The sequence below is a fragment of the Oncorhynchus masou genome, chromosome 32 (assembly GCF_036934945.1).
Source record: "Oncorhynchus masou masou isolate Uvic2021 chromosome 32, UVic_Omas_1.1, whole genome shotgun sequence".
NCBI lineage: Eukaryota > Metazoa > Chordata > Actinopteri > Salmoniformes > Salmonidae > Oncorhynchus > Oncorhynchus masou.
The window spans coordinates 24,861,944-24,884,270 of NC_088243.1; the positions used below are offsets into that span (position 1 = coordinate 24,861,944).

The 22,327-nt window shown below is 43.1% G+C and overlaps 1 protein-coding gene across 2 annotated transcripts in view; it reads right to left on the bottom strand.

Moving 5' to 3' along the window:
* Positions 1 to 9,091: 9,091 nt before the first annotated feature.
* The window catches only part of LOC135525752 (gamma-aminobutyric acid receptor subunit beta-1-like), a 55,810-nt gene continuing 42,574 nt past the window's right edge, over positions 9,092 to 22,327 (bottom strand). The window contains exons 6-10 of one of the 2 annotated variants that reach the window (XM_064953566.1): positions 19,613 to 19,747; positions 19,215 to 19,367; positions 10,430 to 10,504; positions 9,773 to 10,026; positions 9,092 to 9,610 (exon numbers count right to left, since the gene is read on the bottom strand). In XM_064953566.1, coding sequence (XP_064809638.1) covers positions 9,236 to 9,610; positions 9,773 to 10,026; positions 10,430 to 10,504; positions 19,215 to 19,367; positions 19,613 to 19,747 — 992 coding nt within the window. In that variant the 3' untranslated portion in view covers positions 9,092 to 9,235. The remainder of the gene's footprint in view (positions 9,611 to 9,772; positions 10,027 to 10,429; positions 10,505 to 19,214; positions 19,368 to 19,612; positions 19,748 to 22,327) is intronic. The other variant, XM_064953567.1, reaches the window with a different exon arrangement.

Sequence of the window (22,327 nt, forward strand, 5' to 3'; positions counted from 1 at the left end):
TGCCTGAACGCGCTTACGCATACAAAACTAGAAGCATAATGCCTGAACGCGCCCACACACAAAACCAGAAGCAAAATGCCTGAGCACACACACACACACAACCAGAAGCATAATGCCTGAACGCGTTAGCGGACACAACCAGAAGCATAATGCTTGAATGTGCACACACACAACCAGAAGCATAATGCCTGAACGCGTTAGCGGACACAACCACAAGCATAATGCCTGAATGCGCACACAGACAACCAGAAGCATAATGCCTGAACGCGCACACACAACCAGAAGCAAAATGCCTGAACGTGCACGCACACACACAACAAGAAGCAAAATGCCTGAACGTGCTCACGCATACACAACCAGAAGCATAATGCCTGAACGCGTTAGCGGACACAACCAGAAGCATAATGCCTGAACGCGTTAGCGGACACAACCAGAAGCATAATGCCTGAACGTGTTAGCGGACACAACCAGAAGCATAATACCTGAATGCGCACACACACAACCAGAAGCAAAATGCCTGAACGCGCTCACGCATACACAACCAGAAGCAAAATGCCTGAACGCGCTCACGAATACACAACCAGAAGCATAATGCCTGAACGCGTTAGCGGACACAACCAGAAGCATAATGCCTGAATGCGCACACACACACAACCAGAAGCATAATGCCTGAATGTGTTAGCGGACACAACCAGAAGCATAATGCCTGAGCGCGTTAGCGGACACAAGCATAATGCCTGAACGCGTTAGCGGACACAACCACAAGCATAATGCCTGAACGCGTTAGCGGACACAACCACAAGCATAATGCCTGAACGCGTTAGCGGACACAACCACAAGCATAATGCCTGAATGCGCACACACACACAACCACAAGCATAATGCCTGAACGCGCACACACACACAACCAGAAGCAAAATGCCTGAACGAGCGCACAAACACAACCAGAAGCATAATGCCTGAACGCGTTAGCGGACACAACCAGAAGCATAATGCCTGAACGTGTTAGCAGACACAACCAGAAGCATAATGCCTGAACGCGTTAGCGGACACAACCAGAAGCATAATGCCTGAACGCGTTAGCGGACACAACCAGAAGCATAATGCCTGAATGCGCACATACACAACCAGAAGCATAATGCCTGAACGTGTTAGCGGACACAACCAGAAGCATAATGCCTGAACGTGTTAGCGGACACAACCAGAAGCATAATGCCTGATCGCGTTAGCGGACACAACCAGAAGCATAATGCCTGAATGCGCACACACACAACCAGAAGCATAATGCCTGAGCGCGTTAGCGGACACAACCAGAAGCATAATGCCTGAATGCGCAAACGCACACAACCAGAAGCAAAATGCCTGAGCACACACACACACAACCAGAAGCAAAATGCCTGAACGCACACACACAACCAGAAGCATATTGCCTGAACGAGCGCACAAACACAACCAGAAGCATAATGCCTGAACATGCCCACACAAACAACCAGAAGCATAATTCCTCAACGCGCACACACAACCAGAAGCATAATGCCTAAACGCGCACACACACACACAACCAGAAGAATAATTCCTGAACGTGCCCACACAAACAACAAGAAGCATCGTGCCTGAACGCGCACACACAACCAGAAGGAAAATGCCTGAACGTGCACGCACACACACAACCAGAAGCAAAATGCCTGAATGCGCTCACGAATACACAACCAGAAGCATAATGCCTGAACGTGTTAGCGGACACAACCAGAAGCATAATGCCTGAACGTGTTAGCGGACAAAGGCAGAAGCATAATGCCTGATCGCGTTAGCGGACACAACCAGAAGCATAATGCCTGATCGCGTTAGCGGACACCTCCAGAAGCATAATGCCTGAATGCGCACACACACAACCAGAAGCATAATGCCTGAGCGCGTTAGCGGACACAACCAGAAGCATAATGCCTGAATGCGCACACACACAACCAGAAGCAAAATGCCTGAGCACGCACACACACAACCAGAAGCAAAATGCCTGAGCACGCACACACACAACCAGAAGCAAAATGCCTGAGCACGCACACACACAACCAGAAGCAAAATGCCTGAACGCACACACACAACCAGAAGCATATTGCCTGAACGAGCGCACAAACACAACCAGAAGCAAAATGCCTGAACATGCCCACACAAAAACCAGAAGCATAATTCCTCAACGCGCACACACAACCAGAAGCATAATGCCTAAATGCGCACACACAAACACAACCAGAAGCATAATGCCTAAACGTGCCCACACAAACAACCAGAAGCATAATGCCTGAACGCGCACACACAACCAGAAGCAAAATGCCTGAACGTGCACGCACACACACAACCAGAAGCAAAATGCCTGAACGCGCTCACGAATACACAACCAGAAGCATGATGCCTGAATGCGTTAGCGGACACAACCAGAAGCATAATGCCTGAACGCGTTAGCGGACACAACCAGAAGCATAATGCCTGAACGTGTTAGCGGACACAGCCAGAAGCATAATGCCTCAACGCGTTAGCGGACACAACCAGAAGCATAATGCCTAAACGCGTTAGCGGACACAACCAGAAGCATAATGCCTGAATGCGCACACACACACAACCAGAAGCATAATGCCTGAATGTGTTAGCGGACACAACCAGAAGCATAATGCCTGAGCGCGTTAGCGGACACAAGCATAATGCCTGAACGCGTTAGCGGACACAACCACAAGCATAATGCCTGAACGCGTTAGCGGACACAACCAGAAGCATAATGCCTGAACGCGTTAGCGGACACAACCAGAAGCATAATGCCTGAATGCGCACACACACAACCAGAAGCAAAATGCCTGAACAAGCGCACAAACACAACCAGAAGCATAATGCCTGAACGCGTTAGCGGACACAACCAGAAGCATAATGCCTGAACGTGTTAGCAGACACAACCAGAAGCATAATGCCTGAACGCGTTAGCGGACACAACCAGAAGCATAATGCCTGAACGCGTTAGCGGACACAACCAGAAGCATAATGCCTGAATGCGCACATACACAACCAGAAGCATAATGCCTGAATGCGCACATACACAACCAGAAGCATAATGCCTGAACGTGTTAGCGGACACAACCAGAAGCATAATGCCTGAACGCGTTAGCGGACACAACCAGAAGCATAATGCCTGATCGCGTTAGCGGACACAACCAGAAGCATAATGCCTGAATGCGCACACACACAACCAGAAGCATAATGCCTGAGCGCGTTAGCGGACACAACCAGAAGCATAATGCCTGAATGCGCAAACGCACACAACCAGAAGCAAAATGCCTGAGCACACACACACACAACCAGAAGCAAAATGCCTGAACGCACACACACAACCAGAAGCATATTGCCTGAACGAGCGCACAAACACAACCAGAAGCAAAATGCCTGAACATGCCCACACAAAAACCAGAAGCATAATTCCTCAACGCGCACACACAACCAGAAGCATAATGCCTAAACGCGCACACACACAACCAGAAGAATAATTCCTGAACGTGCCCACACAAACAACAAGAAGCATCGTGCCTGAACGCGCACACACAACCAGAAGCAAAATGCCTGAACGTGCACGCACACACACAATCAGAAGCAAAATGCCTGAACGCGCTCACGAATACACAACCAGAAGCATAATGCCTGAACGCGTTAGCGGACACAACCAGAAGCATAATGCCTGAACGCGTTAGCGGACACAACCAGAAGCATAATGCCTGAATGCGCACATACACAACCAGAAGCATAATGCCTGAACGCGTTAGCGGACACAACCAGAAGCATAATGCCTGAACGCGTTAGCGGACACAACCAGAAGCATAATGCCTGATCGTGTTAGCGGACACAACCAGAAGCATAATGCCTGATCGCGTTAGCGGACACCTCCAGAAGCATAATGCCTGAATGCGCACACACACAACCAGAAGCATAATGCCTGAGCGCGTTAGCGGACACAACCAGAAGCATAATGCCTGAATGCGCACACACACAACCAGAAGCAAAATGCCTGAGCACACACACACACAACCAGAAGCGAAATGCCTGAACACACACACACAACCAGAAGCATATTGCCTGAACGAGCGCACAAACACAACCAGAAGCAAAATGCCTGAACATGCCCACACAAAAACCAGAAGCATAATTCCTCAACGCGCACACACAACCAGAAGCATAATGCCTAAACGCGCACACACACACACAACCAGAAGCATAATGCCTAAACGTGCCCACACAAACAACCAGAAGCATAATGCCTGAACGCGCACACACAACCAGAAGCAAAATGCCTGAACGTGCACGCACACACACAACCAGAAGCAAAATGCCTGAACGCGCTCACGAATACACAACCAGAAGCATAATGCCTGAACGTGTTAGCGGACACAACCAGAAGCATAATGCCTGAACGTGTTAGCGGACACAACCAGAAGCATAATGCCTGAACGTGTTAGCGGACACAACCAGAAGCATAATGCCTGAACGTGTTAGCGGACACAACCAGAAGCATAATGCCTGAACGTGTTAGCGGACACAACCAGAAGCATAATGCCTGAACGTGTTAGCGGACACAACCAGAAGCATAATGCCTGAACGTGTTAGCGGACACAACCAGAAGCATAATGCCTGAACGTGTTAGCGGACACAACCAGAAGTATAATGCCTGAACACACACAAAACCAGAAGCAAAATGCCTGAATGCGCACACACACACAACCAGAAGCAAAATGCCTGAACGCGCTCACGCATACACAACCAGAAGCAAAATGCCTGAACGCGCTCATGCACACACAAAACCAGAAGCAAAATGCTTGAGCACACACACACACACACCAGAAGCAAAATGCCTGAATGCGCACACACAACCAGAAGCATATTGCCTGAACGAGCGCACAAACACAACCAGATGCATAATGCCTGAACGTGCCTACACACACAACCAGAAGCAAAATGCCTGAACGCGCACGCAAACACACAACCAGAAGTAAAATGCCTGTTTTTTGCTGATTCAAATAATCAACTAATCATCAAGCTTTGATCATTTGAATCAGCAGCGTAGTGTTAGTGCAAAAACCAGAACGTGCCGACCTAAAGCTTGTTTAATAGAAGTGTCCAAACGGCCTGCCAAATGTTGCTTATGATTTGATCATCTCGCAGCTTATGTCATTGTCCTCATGAGGCTGTCCTAATAGGTCATGGTAACCATGCAAACTGAACCGCGCTGATATGTTACATAGGCCATAAAAACATAACTTTTTTTCCCCCCTCAATGCAATAAGGTAAAAATGTCCAAAGTCTTTATTTTGAAGACCCATCCCAAAATTGTCACATGGTTTCGGACACACACACACTGCCCACTTTGTGGAATAAAGGCAATTAAATCCAAAACTCGTAAACTCTTGAGTAACTGTGGATCGTTATCACAAGGTGACGTTTGTGTCATAGCCGTGCCCCTACAGTAGATTAGATGGCAGCCTGTCTTATTTTTTATGATTGGCACTACAGTGCAAGGCCCTACTAACTGGTCTGTCATTACTCTGTCTTTGTATGATTCCACAGGACGTTTTTGTGATATTTGCGTACAAATATGCGTTATTTTGCTGCAGCAATTCAGCATGGCAATATGCAGTGATTTTGTCCAATTTGTTGCCAAAATGTGCTGACAAGGGAAAAGGTTTGTTGACGTGTCGCTTCAATTAACCATATTATGCGGTGATTGGTTGAAAGTGCAAGCCTTCTTTTTTTGTACTGAGGTGTTGAGTCAGGTTCATGCAATAATACTGCGATGATTTTACTGTTTTATGCAGAAATAGTTTGGTGATTCGTCAAATTTGCAAGCCCTCGCATAATATGCAGGGAATTGTTGATTTTGCAACAAAAAAAATGAAATCGCAGAATCGTGGAGAGACGGATTCCTCTTTGCTCAGTAGCTTGAGTTTTATCTTAGATCACTTGAGGAGAATAAAAATGTACTTCCAGTACAGAATGGGTGTATACCAGTGGAAGTTCAAGTTATGTCTCCCAGGCTTCAAGTTTTAGCACTGAATTGAAGATACAGTTTAGCAAACGGCACTATATCGCAGATAAACTAAGCCACTTTTGCAGTTAATATTGTTAAATGAGAGTGAAGCTCAGTCTTTTATTGGGTTGGTGAGATGTCAGTTATTTTATTTGAATTCTATTTTGATCAAAGTCCTTACAATGTCAAACAAAGGATTTGTACGAAGATGTTCTCTCACACGCAGACACAAACATACTTGCACACACATTCCCAGTCGCAAATGCTTGCTTGTACACGTTACCAAGCAGAAAAACACATGCTCGCAGTACAAACACCCTAGCACACTCAAACACACACTCTCTCAGAAACACACACTCTCCTTTACACATGAGAGCACATATAGAGCATCAGAATTATTTTTACAGTAATTTTACACAATAGAGTTCAGTACTTTTCCTTATCCCTTGGAAGCTTGAGGGAAGCCAGTTGTTAAGGCTTCCATTTTGCTATGGCCATCCAAAGAAAACACGTCCCATCTGTTAAGCGAGTCTTTGCTGAGTGGAAAGCCAATATTTTCTTTCACCAGTCCATAGAATTCCATTCCACCTGAAAACAATAACAGTAACAGCAACAGAACCAAACTTGCAGGACATTTTTCTGCATTGAATTTACAGATTGTCATCGTAAATGCTGGAATGTCTGACCACTATCTAATTTAATATGTATTTAGAGCATCATAAAAGTCAGTCTCAGTCTAGTTGACCACAGTTTCATTTCTTCTTCTTCTCTAAAAAAAGTACAAGTTCTTTCTTTTAAATTCTACACACTAGTTATAAGATAAGTTAAACCCTGTGAAAATATTGAGATTCTTGTTAAAGGCACAATATTTAGCCATGAGAAGAGAGCACACTGCTACTTATTGTGTCCTGTAGAAGCCTATCTGGTTTAGCTTTTTTTGTAAGCCCTGATAACACAAGCAGTTCACATGTCCACCCATTATTATAATAATAAAGTAGTTACATCAAAAGTCACTGGCCATTGTGATAGCAAAGCAATAGTCATGAGCAAAAGCATTTTAGCCATTGTAAAGTACCCTGTTATATTATAAAGGGAAAGAAACAGTACCATTGTTTATTTAGAAAAACTAAGATATTGTAGTTTCAAATGTGAGAAATTGTCATCATCTGAGAGCCGTAGACATTCACTGGCCAGATCTGAATGTAACATGGCCTGCCAAACAGAAAGAACTGCATGATATTATCATTGTGTAAATAAAATGTAGAGTTGCTTAGAATACTGCAGAGGCCAGTTTAGCTTTTTTCCACATCATCCAAATTGTTAGGTTCCAAAGGATGTAATAGAGTCCAACCTAATCTAATTTAATTTACAGCCACATAGCATACTTTATAAGCTTACTAAATGCATCTATTGTGACACTAATTGCTGCCCTTTAATGCTACCAAATTACACTGTTACAAGGCTATAACTACTTATCTTATTTGTTTTGTTGAACTGATATAGTACCCATTCTGGCACAGCCTTTTCTACAATAGCAATGAAACCAGCAATGAATCAAGTGGGAATTACAGGGAATTGTTCAGGTTCATACAATTGATCATCAGGTTTGAATATAATTACAGGGAAGTGAACAAATTCATTGAAATCCAAATAATTAAATAACCTCAGCGCACCACTCCTGTTCTTTTTATGCACCAAATCAATGAGGCCAAAGGATTTCCGTGGCAAATCTTATAGCTGTCGAATATCCCATTTTATGCTATGTCAGTTCTTCTGATGCTGGAACAGTTTTTACAGAGGCCAAGGCATTTATGAGTGGAGATCATTTAGTATAATGTTAATGTTAGTATATCTACTTGTGTTTGCCATTTAACATATCACTTTTTGAATAGCCGAACTGCACTATAGGCTACTATACTATGTGCAAATATGCTGTACAGTACTGTGTATTTGAACAGAGATTTTGTGTTGGCTGCACTTGGCTCAACCATCTACAGCATGTATTATCAGGGCTTGCGCATTTTGATGTGGTTTCGAAAGCATGGTGACATCATAAGTCATTCTTTACCTGATTTCTTTTAAAGAAAATTACATTTTACATGCTCACAGACGCTGTGAGAATAGATACAAATTTGAACAAATTTTGATTTTTAAGATTAGTTGATTTCCAATTCACTTCTGTCCTGTAGTTACCCTAAATGCAATGATTGTTCAAAAGCATACAGTAATACATGTAGGCTCAACTATGGAGCCTTTGCTAAGGTTTCATACAAAGGAAAGAAAACAGGCTTTGTTTTACAGTGCAAAAAGCCGGTAAGCACACATGCATCTAGCATTAACCAACAAAATCAAGTCACACATTAAGAACATGCAAAGTAGCATGTTCTTCAACTCACTGAATACCGCCTTAGTCACAAGGTGTGGACTCAACACAATGAGAACTGCCTTAATCATGGGAGGAAGAGTAAATACTTAATTGAGGATGAACTTATTCATAGTTAAAACAAATGAGAACTACCTTATTCACAGAGATGAGTTCAACCAAACAAGGACTTCCTAAACCACAAGATGAAGTTTTACTCAGCAAGGATTTGCTTCAATAACAAGATAGGGTTTAACTAATAGAAAACTGTATTTGTTATTACCCACAGTTTTTGCAATGTTTTTTCTCTTTAGAAGCAAATAAAAGTTGTGTTACGGACCACATGCAGAGGCTGAGAGGAAATAAGGTGAGAACAGGATTTCGTAATAAACAAAATGCAGTTGCAGCCTAAGAGTAACAAGGAAGTCACCAAAGTCAATTTTTGGCACAAAGTTCAGACTTACAAATGCAGGTGAACACCTTCACCGCCTCTTAATTCTGTACTAATTTTCACTATTTCTATTTTGTACGGATAAATACAGCAAAAAGGTGAGAGAATTTATTAAATTATACTTCTCTTTTTATTTATTTATTTATATATATATATATATTTATCTATTTATTTATTATATATATATATATTTGTTTATATCATATAATAAATTGTATTTACATTGAAAAGACATCCGCTTCGCCTCGCATTCCTCAAACAACAGAAGTCATACAAACTGGGCAGAATTTAACTCCCCTCTCTTTTACCCTTGCTGTACAAGAACCTAGCTAGCTAAACAAACCTCTAGCGGGAATAGCCACGCACCCTAGTGGACGTAGTACAGCCAATAGACCAGGTTGAAGAAGGTGAAGGCGATAGGGAAGATGACGCGGGACCACTTGTCTATGGCATTGACGTCCGTCAGGTCAGGGATCTTGACTTTGAGCTGCGATGCCCTCCTCCTCAAACGACTCTTCTTGTGGCCGACTGGCCGGTCGAGGGCTGGTCGACCGTACAGGTCTCGGCTGGCCATGGGCTTACGGTACTGTATGCTGGCGCTGTCGTAGGAGAACATGGTGGCCCGCGGGTCGTTGAGAGCCCCTATCATTTCAGCCCCGGTCATCCCGGCCATGCCACCCATCCCGCCCATCTCGTTACGGATCTCCAGATTGGTCAGGAGGATATTGCCGTGGGCGTCCACCTGGTGAGGGAGATGGGGACAAGGAAGTAAGGTCACAATATATTACAGAACACAACAGACCATGAGCTTTGATCTTTTGAAGTTTGGAAAACATTTATGCCAACTCGTCTTTTTTGTTGCCAGAGACTTTGAATATCGAAACGTGAGACCCCCCACTCCTACCTGCACTTTGTTACTCTCCAATCGGCTCTTATTTTCGTTATTGGTTTGAGCTGCTTTCTCTGCCACCTTTTTCTGCAAGTGAGGCCCCCGTCCGAAGAAGATGTAGTTGACAAAGGCGTACTCCAGCAGAGCGAGGAAGACGAACACGAAGCAGCCCATCAGGTAGATGTCTATAGCCTTGACATAGGGGATTTTGGGTAAAGTCTCTCTCAAGTGGGTGTTGATGGTGGTCATGGTCAGCACAGTGGTTATGCCTGGGGGAGGAAGGGAAAGGAAGGAATGGCTCAGAGTCATGGTTAGTTTAAGGTTTAGATGAGGGATCTTAAGCTCCTATACACGGTGTACAGGCTTTTGTCTTTCAAGACACGTGCCCTAAGAAATGGGAGACTTCTGGGTATCATAGAAACAAGGATGTGGAAAAGACCTCTACATGACTTGATGATCTCGATAATTCAATCCAGTCCCAAGCTGCATTCTAAATGCATGGACTTCTGTATGGGGAACACGGTCAGAATGCTAATATACCACTCATATTATTGTCTCTGTATTAAACCAAGGTGTGGGAACAAGGGGGAAAAAAACATTTCTTCGGTCTGAAGGTAGTGCATAACAATATGTTACCTACGTTGATCTGATACATACCTTATTTACATTTACCTGTGAAAATGCCAAATGACAGTTGCCACCAGTGCCCGTCACATGCATGACACCTCTGAGCTCCAGGCGAAAACACTGGACAAGCATAGATCCAGAACAGTGTTATATTGTATTCAAGTGAGACAGTTCTCAGAAGCGCAATGCACAACTAGATAGTGCCTTGGTGTGAAGTTGTCACGCAGCCACAATGCTACATTCACTGTGACACTGACTCTTGGGAGTTAACAAGAACAAGCTGACCCAACTCAACATGGCTCAGCACACAGGCATTCCAATCACTCACTGCTCATACACTTCACCTCATCTCACAACTGCTCACTTCATACAAACAGATGGATGTAAAAATGTGCCCTGCGTTACTGCATTAGATATGTGAACTGGGATCACAAGATGGAAGATCACTGTTCGTTTAGGTATTGTTTTAGTCTATACTTACAATGTTTGGTCTACACAAAACTGTTAGATCAAAATAACAACATCAGTATATAAGATTAATAGATTTGTTAGACTTTGGTTTACAAAACTATCTACACCCATGTAGGCTACATGTATGAACTGTATACAATTATGTATATTACTCACTTAGGCGTGAGACTCATGTAAGAGTAACATGTAAAGTAAGAAACAAACTCATATTATAATCAGCCATGTACAAGCAGTTCCACATTATATACTTAAAGGACAAAATGCCACATTTTTGCAGGTACACTACATGACCAAAAATATGTGGACATCTGCTCGTCCAACATCTCATTCAAAAATCATCGGCATTAATATGGAGTTGGTCCCCTTTGCTGCTATAACAGCCTCCACTCTTATGGGAAGGCATTCCACTAGATGTTGAAACATCGCTGCGGGGACTTACTTACATTCAGCCACAAGAGCATTCGTGAGGTCGGGCACTGATGTTGGGTGATTAGGCCTGGCTTGCAGTCGACATTCCAATTCACCACAAAGGTGTTCGATGGAGTTGTGTTCCGGACTCTGTGCAGGCCAGTCAAGTTCTTCCACATCGATCTCGACAAACCATTTCTGTATGGACCTCGCTTTGTGCACTGGGGCATTGTCCTATTGAAACAGGAAAGGGCCTTCCCCAAACTGTTACCACAAAGTTGGAAGCACAGAAAATTCTAGAATGTCCTTGTATGCTGTAGCGTTAAGATTTCCCTTCACATGAAAAACAACCCCAGACCATTATTCCTCATCCACCAAACTTTACAGTTGCCCCTATGCATTCAGGCAGGTAGCGTTATCCGTTAAGATTTCCCTTCACCGGAACTAAGGGGCCTAGCCCAAACCATGAAAAACAGCCCCAGACCATTATTCCTCATCCACCAAACTTTACAGTATGTAATTTGGTAGTGTTCTTCTGGCATCCGTCAAATCCAGATTAGTCTGTCAGACTGCTAGATGGTGAAGTGTGATTCATTACTCCAGAGAATGTGTTTCCACTGCTCCAGAGTCCAATGGCGGGGAGCTTTACACCACTCCAACCGACTCTTGGCATTGTGCGTGGTGATCTTAGGCTTGTGTGCGGCTGCTTGGCCATGGAAACCCATTTCATGAAGCTCCTGACGAACAGTTCTTGTGCTAACATTGGTTCCAGAGGCAGTTTGGAACTCGGTAGTGAGTGTTGTAACCGAGGACAGACAATTTTCAAGCGTTGCGTGCTTCAGGACTCGGTGGTCCCGTTCTGTGAGCTTGTGTGGCCTACCACCTTGCGGCTGAGCCATTGTTGCACCTAGACGTTTCCACTTCAAAATAACAGCACTTACATTTGAACGGGGCAGCTCTAGCAGGGCAGAAAGTTGACAAACTGTCTTGTTGGAAAGGTGGTTTCCTAAGACAGTGCCACATTGAAAAGTCACTGAGCTCTTCATTAAGGCCAATGTTTGTATATGGAGATTACTGTGTTAATCGATTTTATACACCTGTCAGCAACCCGGACGACGCTAGGCCAATTGTGCGTCGCCCCACGGACCTCCCGGTCACGGCCGGTTACGACAGAGCCTGGGCGCGAACCCAGGGACTCTGATGGCACAGCTGGCGCTAGATATCTCACACACACACACACACAGTTGAAGTCGGAATGTACATACACCTTAGTCAAATACATTTAAACTCAGCTTTTCACAATTCCTGACATTTAATCCTAGTACAAATTCCCTGTCGTAGGTCAGTTAGGATCACCACTTTATTTTAAGAAGGTGAAATGTCAAAATAATAGTAGAGAGAATGATTTATTTCAGCTTTTATTTCTTTCATCACATTCCCAGTGGGTCAGAAGTTTACATACACTCAATTAGTATTTGGTAGCATTTCCTTTCAATTGGGCAAATGTTTTGGGTAGCCTTCCACAAGCTTCCCACAATAAGTTGGGTGAATTTTGGCCCATTCAATCTGACAGAGCTGGTGTAACTGAGTCAGGTTTGTAGGCCTCCTTGCTCACACATGCTTTTTCAGTTATGCCCACAAATTTTCTATGGGATTGAGGTCAGGGCTTTGTATTGGCCACTCCAATACCTTGACTTTGTTGTCCTTAAGCCATTTTGCCACAACTTTGGAAGTATGCTTGGTGTCATTGTCCATTTGCGACCAAGCTTCAACTTCCTGACTGATGTTTTGAGATGTTGCTTCAATATATCCACATAATTTTTCTACCTCATGATGCCATCTATTTTGTGAAGTGCACCAGTCCCTCCTGCAGCAAAGCACCCCCACAACATGATGCTGCCACCCCCGTGCTTCACAGTTGGGATGGTGTTCTTCAGCTTGCAAGCATCCCTCTTTTCCTCCAATCATAACAATTGTCATTATGGCCAAACAGTTCTATTGTTGTTTCATCAGACCAGAGGACATTTCTCCAAAAAGTACAATATTTGTCCCCATGTGCAGTTGCAAACCATAGTCTGGCTTTTTATTGGCAGTTTTGGAGCAGTGGCTTCTTCCTTGCTGAGCGGCCTTTCAGGTTGTGTCAATATAGGACTCGTTTTACTGTGGATATAGATACTTTGTACCTGTTTCCTCCAGCATCTTCACAAAGTCCTTTGCTGTTGTTCTGGGATTGATTTGCACTTTTGGTACCAGAGTACATTCATCTCTAGGGGACAGAACGTGTCTCCCTCCTGAGCGGTATGACGGCTGCGTGGTCCCATGGTGTTTATATTTGCGTACTATTGTTTGTACAGATGAACGTGGTACCTTCAGGTGTTTGGAAATTGCTCCCAAGGAAGAACCAGACTTGTGGAGGTCTACAATTTTTTTCTGAGGTATTGGCTGATTTCTTTTGATTTTCCCATGATGTCAAGCAAAGAGGCACTTAGTTTGAAGGTAGGCCTTAAAATACAACCACAGGTACACCTCCAATTGACTCAAATTATGTCAATTAGCCTATCAAAAGCTTCTAAAGCCATAACATAATTTCCTGGAATTTTCCAAGCTGTTTAAAGGCACAGTCAACTTAGTGTATGTAAACGTCTGACCCACTGGAATTGTGATACAGTGAATAAGTGAAATAATCTGTCTGTAAATAATTGTTGGAAAAATGACTTGTGTCATGCACAAAGTAGACTTGCCAAAACTATAGTTGTGGAGTGGTTGAAAAACTAGTTTTAATGACTCCAAGCTGTGTGTATGTAAACTTCCGACTTCAACTGTACACACACACACACACACACACACACACACACACACACACACACACACACACACACACTAGACAAGTTGACAGAAGAGTGTGAAATACTTGGGAGAATGCAACCACTTACCATTCAAAGCAAATGCAGTGTCTGTGTATGCTGTATGTGTTTTATTTAAACCCAATAACCTGTTAAAGTTGATACTTCACAAACAGCAAAATGTTAACAAAACTGGAGCCACCCTTTTTATAGGCAGGAACAAAGTTCGGAAGCAGCGTCATGGTATTTTGCTCAAAAATATAGGAGCATCAGTAGCTCTAGCTAGCTTAATAACTGTGGCGTGAAATATTTACACTTTTACAGTTAGTTAGCAACCGTTTCTTCGCTAGCTACGGTAACGCCCCCTTATAATGCCTCAAAATGTTATTTACTGATTCTTTAGTTGTTCCACAGATAACGTTCTCTGCTTCTTTGCTTTGGTACATTTCAGCTCTCACCTTAAACTCAGGTTATATCACTGATCCTCACCAATGAGTCAGTAGCTAGTCCACTGTGTTTTGTAAGGGTACAAACTGCCTCAGGGGTAGGGCAACCATGCATGTGAGGACACAAGGACACACTCTGCTGAGGGGTGTGTGTTTGTGTGTACACTCGACCTTGATGACAATGAGCATTTCAGGATTCATCTCTGACCTCCATGTCGCGGCTGCAAGGAATCCCATATTGGATGAGGTAGTAAGCACCTAAAGAATCACTGTGCTTTGGAGGATGAATAGGTAGCCCTTAACTGTGCCTTTGGGGCTGTGTGTGTCAGTCTATCTTAAGACTGTGTCTGTGTGCATGGATGCATACCGCCTAGGGTGCTGTGTGTAGTGTACACCAAGGTTATTATAGTTGTGTTTTTAGATTAGTTTTTATTTGTTCGTTTTAATATTTCAGTTAGTTTTCAGATCTGATTGACAAGTTTAATAAAAACATTTCTATTTAGTTTACATATGATTTCATTTCAGTTTTAGAGACAAAAAAACCTATGCTTGGGAGACTATGAGCCATGAATGTGTTGTATAGTTTTTGTGATGTTTGAGAGGTCGCTTCATGTCACTGTGGGGCAGTAATGCACAAGATGATACACATAATAATAATACTTTATTACATTTGTAAACGCGCTTTTCATTATACTGAATAATCGCAAAGTGCTTCAATTATAATGTAAAAACCAAATACAAAAAATGACGCTACAAGTAGGGTTGCAAAGGGTCGGAAACTGGGATTTTGCTTAAATTCATCAAAAAGACTAGCTTATAACAGTGAACTTTTTTTTGTGGGATACACAAGGCAATTCTAGGTCTTGTGTTATTTTGTTTAAACTATCCCCAATTCAATGGAATTGCAACCCTATGCATGCACAGTGCATTTTTCCACCACAGCTGATTCTCAAGATCTTGCACACCAATGAGATGCTATTAAGCCCACACTACTACACTGTCTGAGCCAAGGACTACATGCTTTCTGGTACATTTTGATTACAATACTGGGTGGGGTGAATATTTTCTATATGACATACATACATTTTTATTAACTAGTAAATAGTAGCGTACAGCAAAGTGTGTTTAAATCATATCTAACTTGTTAACAATTTCCACTAGTTAGTTTTTGCTACCATGTGTGTTTTAGCTTGCTTGAGCCTGCTAATTGAGGTGTTAATTCCATACATGTTCCATTTTGTTGTGTGGAGACATTTCACTGCAGCTAATGTAGCTGTGTACATTTGCAAATACTGTGCCAAATCATATGTGAAGAATCCCACAGAGATGCAGAATCATCTGGCCAAGTGCATAAAGTTCCCTCAGCGCTCACAACAAGCAACCTCTGACAAAAGTCCCTCAACTTGATGAAAAATTATGAATCAGACACCTTATCGATAACAACAGCTCATGGTCCTCCTGGATTTTTTTTTACTTAATGGAGGAACGTAGTCAGAGAAATGCTGATGAATGTCTTGCTCGAGCTGTGTATGCAACTGGTTCACCGCTGATGCTCACAGGCAATGTGTATTGGAAGAGAATTCTGAATGTTCTTCACCCAGCATACACCCCTCCAACCAGACATGCTTTATCTACTCATTTGCTGGATGCAGAATTCAAAAGAGTTCAAGTGAAGGCCAAGCAAATCATAGAGAAAACAGACTGTATTGCAATCATCTCTGATGGGTGGTCGAATGTTTGTTGGCAAGGAATAATTAACTACATCATCTCCACCACTCAACCAGTATTCTACAAGAGCACATACACAAGGGCCAACAGACACACCGGTCTATACATTGCAGATGAGCTGAAGGCAGTCATCAATGACCTTGGACCACAGAAGGCATTTACACTGGTCACAGACAATGCTGCGAACATGAAGGCTGCTTGGTCTAAAGTGGTGGAGTCCTACCCTCACAACACACCCATTGGCTGTGCTGCTCATGTATTGAATCTGCTTTCCAAGGACATCATGGCACTGAAAACAATGGATACACTCTACAAGAGCCAAGAAAATGGTTAGGCATGTGAAGGGTCATCAAGTTATAGCAGCAATCTACCTCAACAAGCAAAGTGAGAAGAATAAGAGCACCACATTGAAGCTGGCCAGCAACACCCGTTGGGGTGGTATTGTCATCTTGTTTGACAGTCTCCTGGAGGGGAAGGAGTATCGCCAAGAAATGGCCATATCACAGTCTGACGATATGGACAGCCCCATCAAGAGGATCCTCCTGGATGATGCATTTTGAGAGAGAGTAGTAAGCAGCCTGAAACTCCTGAAACCTGTCGCAGTAGCTATTGCACTGATTGAGGGAGACAATGACATCCTGTCTGATGTTCAGTCTCTGCTTGCAGATGTACGGATTTATTCTCTTACTTCCCTGCCCACTTCCTTGTTGCTCCAAGCAGAGGAAACTGTAGTCCTGAAATGCATCAAAAAGCGTGAAGACTTCTGCCTGAAGCCCATACACGCCGCAGCGTAGATGTTGGACCCCAAGTGTGCTGGCAAGAGCATACTGTCTGGTGCAGAGATCAACAAGGCCTATGGTGTCATCACTACCGTGTCTCGCCACCTTGGCCTGAATGAGGGCAATGTTCTTGGCAGTCTGGCGATGTACACTTCCAAGCAAGGGCTTTGGGATGGAGATGCAATATGGCAGTCGTGCCAACATATCTCATCAGCCACCTGGTCGAAGGGACTTTATGGATCTGAGGCTCTTTCCCCTGTTGCCTACATCGTCCTCCAAATCCCACCAACATCAGCTGCCTCAGAGCGCAACTGGTCCTTGTTTGGGAACACACACACACCAAAGCACGCAACAGGCTGACCAATACAAGGGTTGAAAAATTGGTGGCCAACCGGGCAAATTTGAGGCCTTTTGAGCCTGACAACGAGCAACAGGGTTGGAAAGTGGCAGTGAAGATGAGGCCTCAGAGTGGACATTGAGGAGGTGCAGGGAGAAGACATGGAAGCCTGAGAGAGGGATGACCAAAGCTTTAGTGTCTAGACTATCATTTTACAGAAGTATGTTGAAAATGTTTTTGGGAGATGCGATGGATCATTGTGGATCATTCAATATTCCCTTTCTTTTGTTGTTCAGTGAAATCATCCCATGTGAAGAGTCAACTCATTTAATTAAAGTTCAATTCCTAACCATTTTTAAAATGTTTTATTTCTATTGGAAGGATTTAATCATTTGCAATTATGTCTACTTATGTTAAGGTAAAATGTTTCTGTCTCCATATGATATGGTAAACATATTCAATGCAAAAAACATCTACATTTAAAATGGTATTAATTAAGGACGCACAATATAAATCGCTGAACACATCGTAATCGGACGATATTAGCTAAAAATGCCAACATCGGTATCGGCCCGATGTCTAGTTTTACGCCAATGTCAAAAACTGATGTCAAAACTGAAGTGAATACCTATATAACGTAGGTACATGACATAATGGCGCCACTTAAAATTTTGCACTACACATGCAACACAGCATTCCGAACCTAGCCCACAATGTCTGCTGTGTGGATCGAGTAGTCAACAAGTCGAGCAGTCATTTGAAAGAGTAAGAAAATTTCAGCGAGACAACTCAAAGGGGTAATCCATTAACGGCAAGATAATGGAATTCATTGCCCTTAATCAACCGTTCTCTGTCGTGGGTGATGAAGTCTTTCTTTACTAGTCGAGCACCGGTACAAACTAATGTTACCAAGTGCGCTATTGTTCAGATGTTGCTCTACCGGAGTTACAGTAATAGCATCACTGCTATTAGCTTCACAACATACTATGGAATGCCGTTTGGGTCTTTGCATGTCAAAAAAGATACACGTCAAATAACACTATTTGACGATAACACTATTTCACGTGTTAAATAAGCTTTTAATTTGACATGTCAAATAACACAGTTCTATTATAGAATGTTATGTGTTCTGAATTTGCGCGTGAAAGCCAAGCACCACCACTACTATCAGTAGCACTGTAAAAGCTGTACAAAAAAAGTCTGCAAACAAGCAAACACTGGCCACGAACATTGTGTTTACAAAACCCCGTTGGTAATAAAGCATCATTTGTTCGACCGCAACTTCTGGGGTAGCTAGCTAGCTTTATCTTGGTACCTAGATAGCACCAATACAACCATCCTGAAAACAATGACCAGTAGAAACTACAGTCATTTTCACTATTCTTAGCAATGATTTAGGAATCATTGTGAATACGTATTAGCTCGGTAGCAAAAATTAGTTGTTATTTTTAGTTTCAGTTTACTAAAATAACCTTGGTGTACACTCTGCCTAAGGGGAACTGTGTGTGTGTGTAAGTATACTCTACCTAGGGGGCTTTGTGTAAGGGTACACTCTGCCAAGAAGGGAAGTGTGTAAATATACACTCTACCTAAGAGGCTGTGTGCAAGTACACACTGCCATGGGGACTGTCTGTCGAGGGACTCACTATAACTAGAAGTATTTGCTCGGCTGTGTGAAGGGGCACATTCTGCCTGCCTGGAAGGCAGTACAACACATGCCTACACCTGGTAACTCAAAGCTACTAAAGACATTCAGACGTGAGTCTTTATTGAACCCCTCCACAAGGACAACCCATAGAATAACCCAAAGACACCGACCTAAAGCGACTCTGGCCGCAGACGCGTCATAGTTGATCCAGAAGGAGACCCAGGATAGGATGGTGATCAGGGTCGAGGGCATGTAGGTCTGTAGGATGAAGTAGCCAATGTTCCTCTTCAGCTTAAAACTCAGAGAGAGCCTCGGGTAGGAGCCTGGGAGACCAAACACAGTTTTCACGTCGGAGTAGGATGAAGTTTCCCACTAGACGCTGAACTAAGGTCAGTTTAGCATTTAGGGGTAAGATTATCCTATTTTCTGTGCCTGAGAGAACTTCTACCCGGTGCTTATGTGGCAGTTACAATCTGCCACACTCTCTAACGTTAGACACTCTTAAGTGGAACATCAGAAACTTTAATTAATAATACACTCTTGTAAGGGTTAGTAATCAGATTGTTACCTGTAGCAAACACTGCTTTTGTGGATTGGATGTGGTAGTCTATTATAGAGAATTGGGGCAGTTCGATGTTCTCCACCCCAGTCACTGAATTATCACCTTTCCAGTAGAACTCGATGTCATCAGTGGTGTACCCATCTGCGAGAGGGAGAGACTGTTACATCATCTAAAATGGACAGACGGCCAGTGTACCCAGCTGAGAATCTAACAGAATGGAACGTCATTCAACATGAACAGGCAGAAACCTGTGTCATTGAGAGTTTACTTGTCTGAAGCGGTGGCTCAAGTCTTTTTCTAACACTTCTCTTTGCCTGGTCTTAGTTGGAAAATGAATGAAACAGTCAGTTATTGGCCTTTCAGTAATTAGGCAAACTTAATTGGACTGGGTTGGCTTTTTCTCCCGTCAGACTCCTCCGCTTATCTAAAGGGAACCGCAGGATTTCAGGGAATTAGTTGCTTCTCATTACTGCCTGTACTCAATCAGTGGTTTTGTCTTTCTTTCCCATTCATTTAATTTATGTGTGAGAGGGTCTTGGGTTATCACATCACCCCTGATGCCATAAGAGTATGGGAGAATGACATGTAAAGAAATGTGAAGACCAATATGGAGATAGTCTCATTGAAATCAACTACGAAGAATAGCACAGCAGCACTGGAGATGTGTTCCCATGTAGAAACTGGATCAGATTGTTCAGTGCCAGAAACTGGACCAGATTGCCCACAGCCAGAAACTGGACTAGACTGTACACAGCCAGAAACTGGACCAGACTGTACACAGCCAGAAACTGGACCAGACTGTACACAGCCAGAAACTAGACCAGACTGTACACAGCCAGAAACTGGACCAGACTGTACACGGCCAGAAACTGGACCATACTGTTCACAGCCAGAAACTGGACCATACTGTACACGGCTAGAAACTGGACCAGACTGTACACAGCCAGAAACTGGACCAGACTGTACACAGCCAGAAACTAGACCAGACTGTACACAGCCAGAAACTGGACCAGACTGTACACGGCCAGAAACTGGACCATACTGTTCACAGCCAGAAACTGGACCAGACTGTACACGGCTAGAAACTGGACCAGACTGTACACGGCTAGAAACTGGACCAGACTGTACACAGCCAGAAACTGGACCAGACTGTACACAGCCAGAAACTGGACCGGACTACACGGCCAGAAACTGGACCAGACTGTACACAGCCAGAAACTGGACCAGACTGTACACAGCCAGAAACTGGACCAGACTGTACACAGCCAGAAACTGGACCAGACTACACAGCCAGAAACTGGACCAGACTGTACACAGCCAGAAACTGGACCAGACTACACACAGCCAGAAACTGGACCAGACTGTACACAGCCAGAAACTTTGCACCTGCTATTTCCGTGAGGGTATAACATGAAAAATATATAATGACATCCACGCTAGCAGTAACCTTAGTCTTGATTGTTATTTTATTTGTATTTTTTAGAGGGTAGATCAGCATTAATATTGTAGATACTGTACAGTATATTGTGGCTTCTATCTATGTAATTGTCTGCATCATTTCCCATAACCCATTTTTATTTTTTTATTTTTGGGGGGGGGGATAAATAAATAAATAAATAAATAAATATATATATATACACACACATATATATACACATATATACACACACACACACACACACACACTACAACTAAAAAGTTGACACACCTACTCATTCCAGAGTTTCTTTATTTTGTCTATTTTCTACATTGTAGAGCAAGTGTGAAGACATCAAAACTATGAAATAACACATATGGAATCATATAGTAACTAAAACAGTGTTAAACAAATCAAAATATATTTTATATTTGAAATTCTTCAAAGTAGCCACCTATTGGCCTGATGACAGCTTTGCACACTCTGCATTCTCTCAACCAGCTTCATGAGGTAACCTGGAATGCATTTCAATTAACAGGTGTGCCTTGTTAAAAGTTCCTTTGTGGAATTCCTTTCCTTAATGCGTTTGAGCCAATCAGTTGTGTTGTGACAAGTTAGGGGTGGTATACAGAAGATATCCCTATTTGGTAAAAGACCAAGTCCATATTTTGAGAAGAACAGCTTTAATAAACGACAGTCCATCATTAATTTAAGATATGAAGGTCAGTCAATCCAGAAAATTTGAAGAACTTTGAAAGTTTCTTCAAGTGCAGTAGCAAAAACCATCAAGTGCTGAAATGAAACTGGCTCTCATGAGGACCGCCACAGGAATGGAAGACCTAGAGTTACCTCTGCCGCAAAGGATAAGTTCATTAGAGTTAGCCTCAGAAATTGCAGCCCAAATAAATGCTCCACACAGTTCAATTAACCGACATCTCAAAATCAACTGTTCAGAGGAGACTGCGTGAATCAGGCTTTCATGGTCGAATTGCTGCAAAGAAACCACTACTAAAGGACACCAATAATAAGAAGAGACTTGCTTGGGCCAAGAAACACGAGCAATGGACATTAGACCCAACACCCCTCCAGGCTGTGCAAGGGCTATTTGATGGAGTGCTGCATCAGTTGACTTGGCCTCCACAATCACCCGACCTCAACCCAATTGAGATGGTTTGGGATGAGTTGGACTGCAGACTGAAGGAAAAGCAGCCAACAAGTACTCAGCATATGTGGTAACTCCTTCAAGACTGTAGGAAAAGCATTCCATTTGAAGATAATTGCAAGAAGAAAAAAATTTCCCCTTT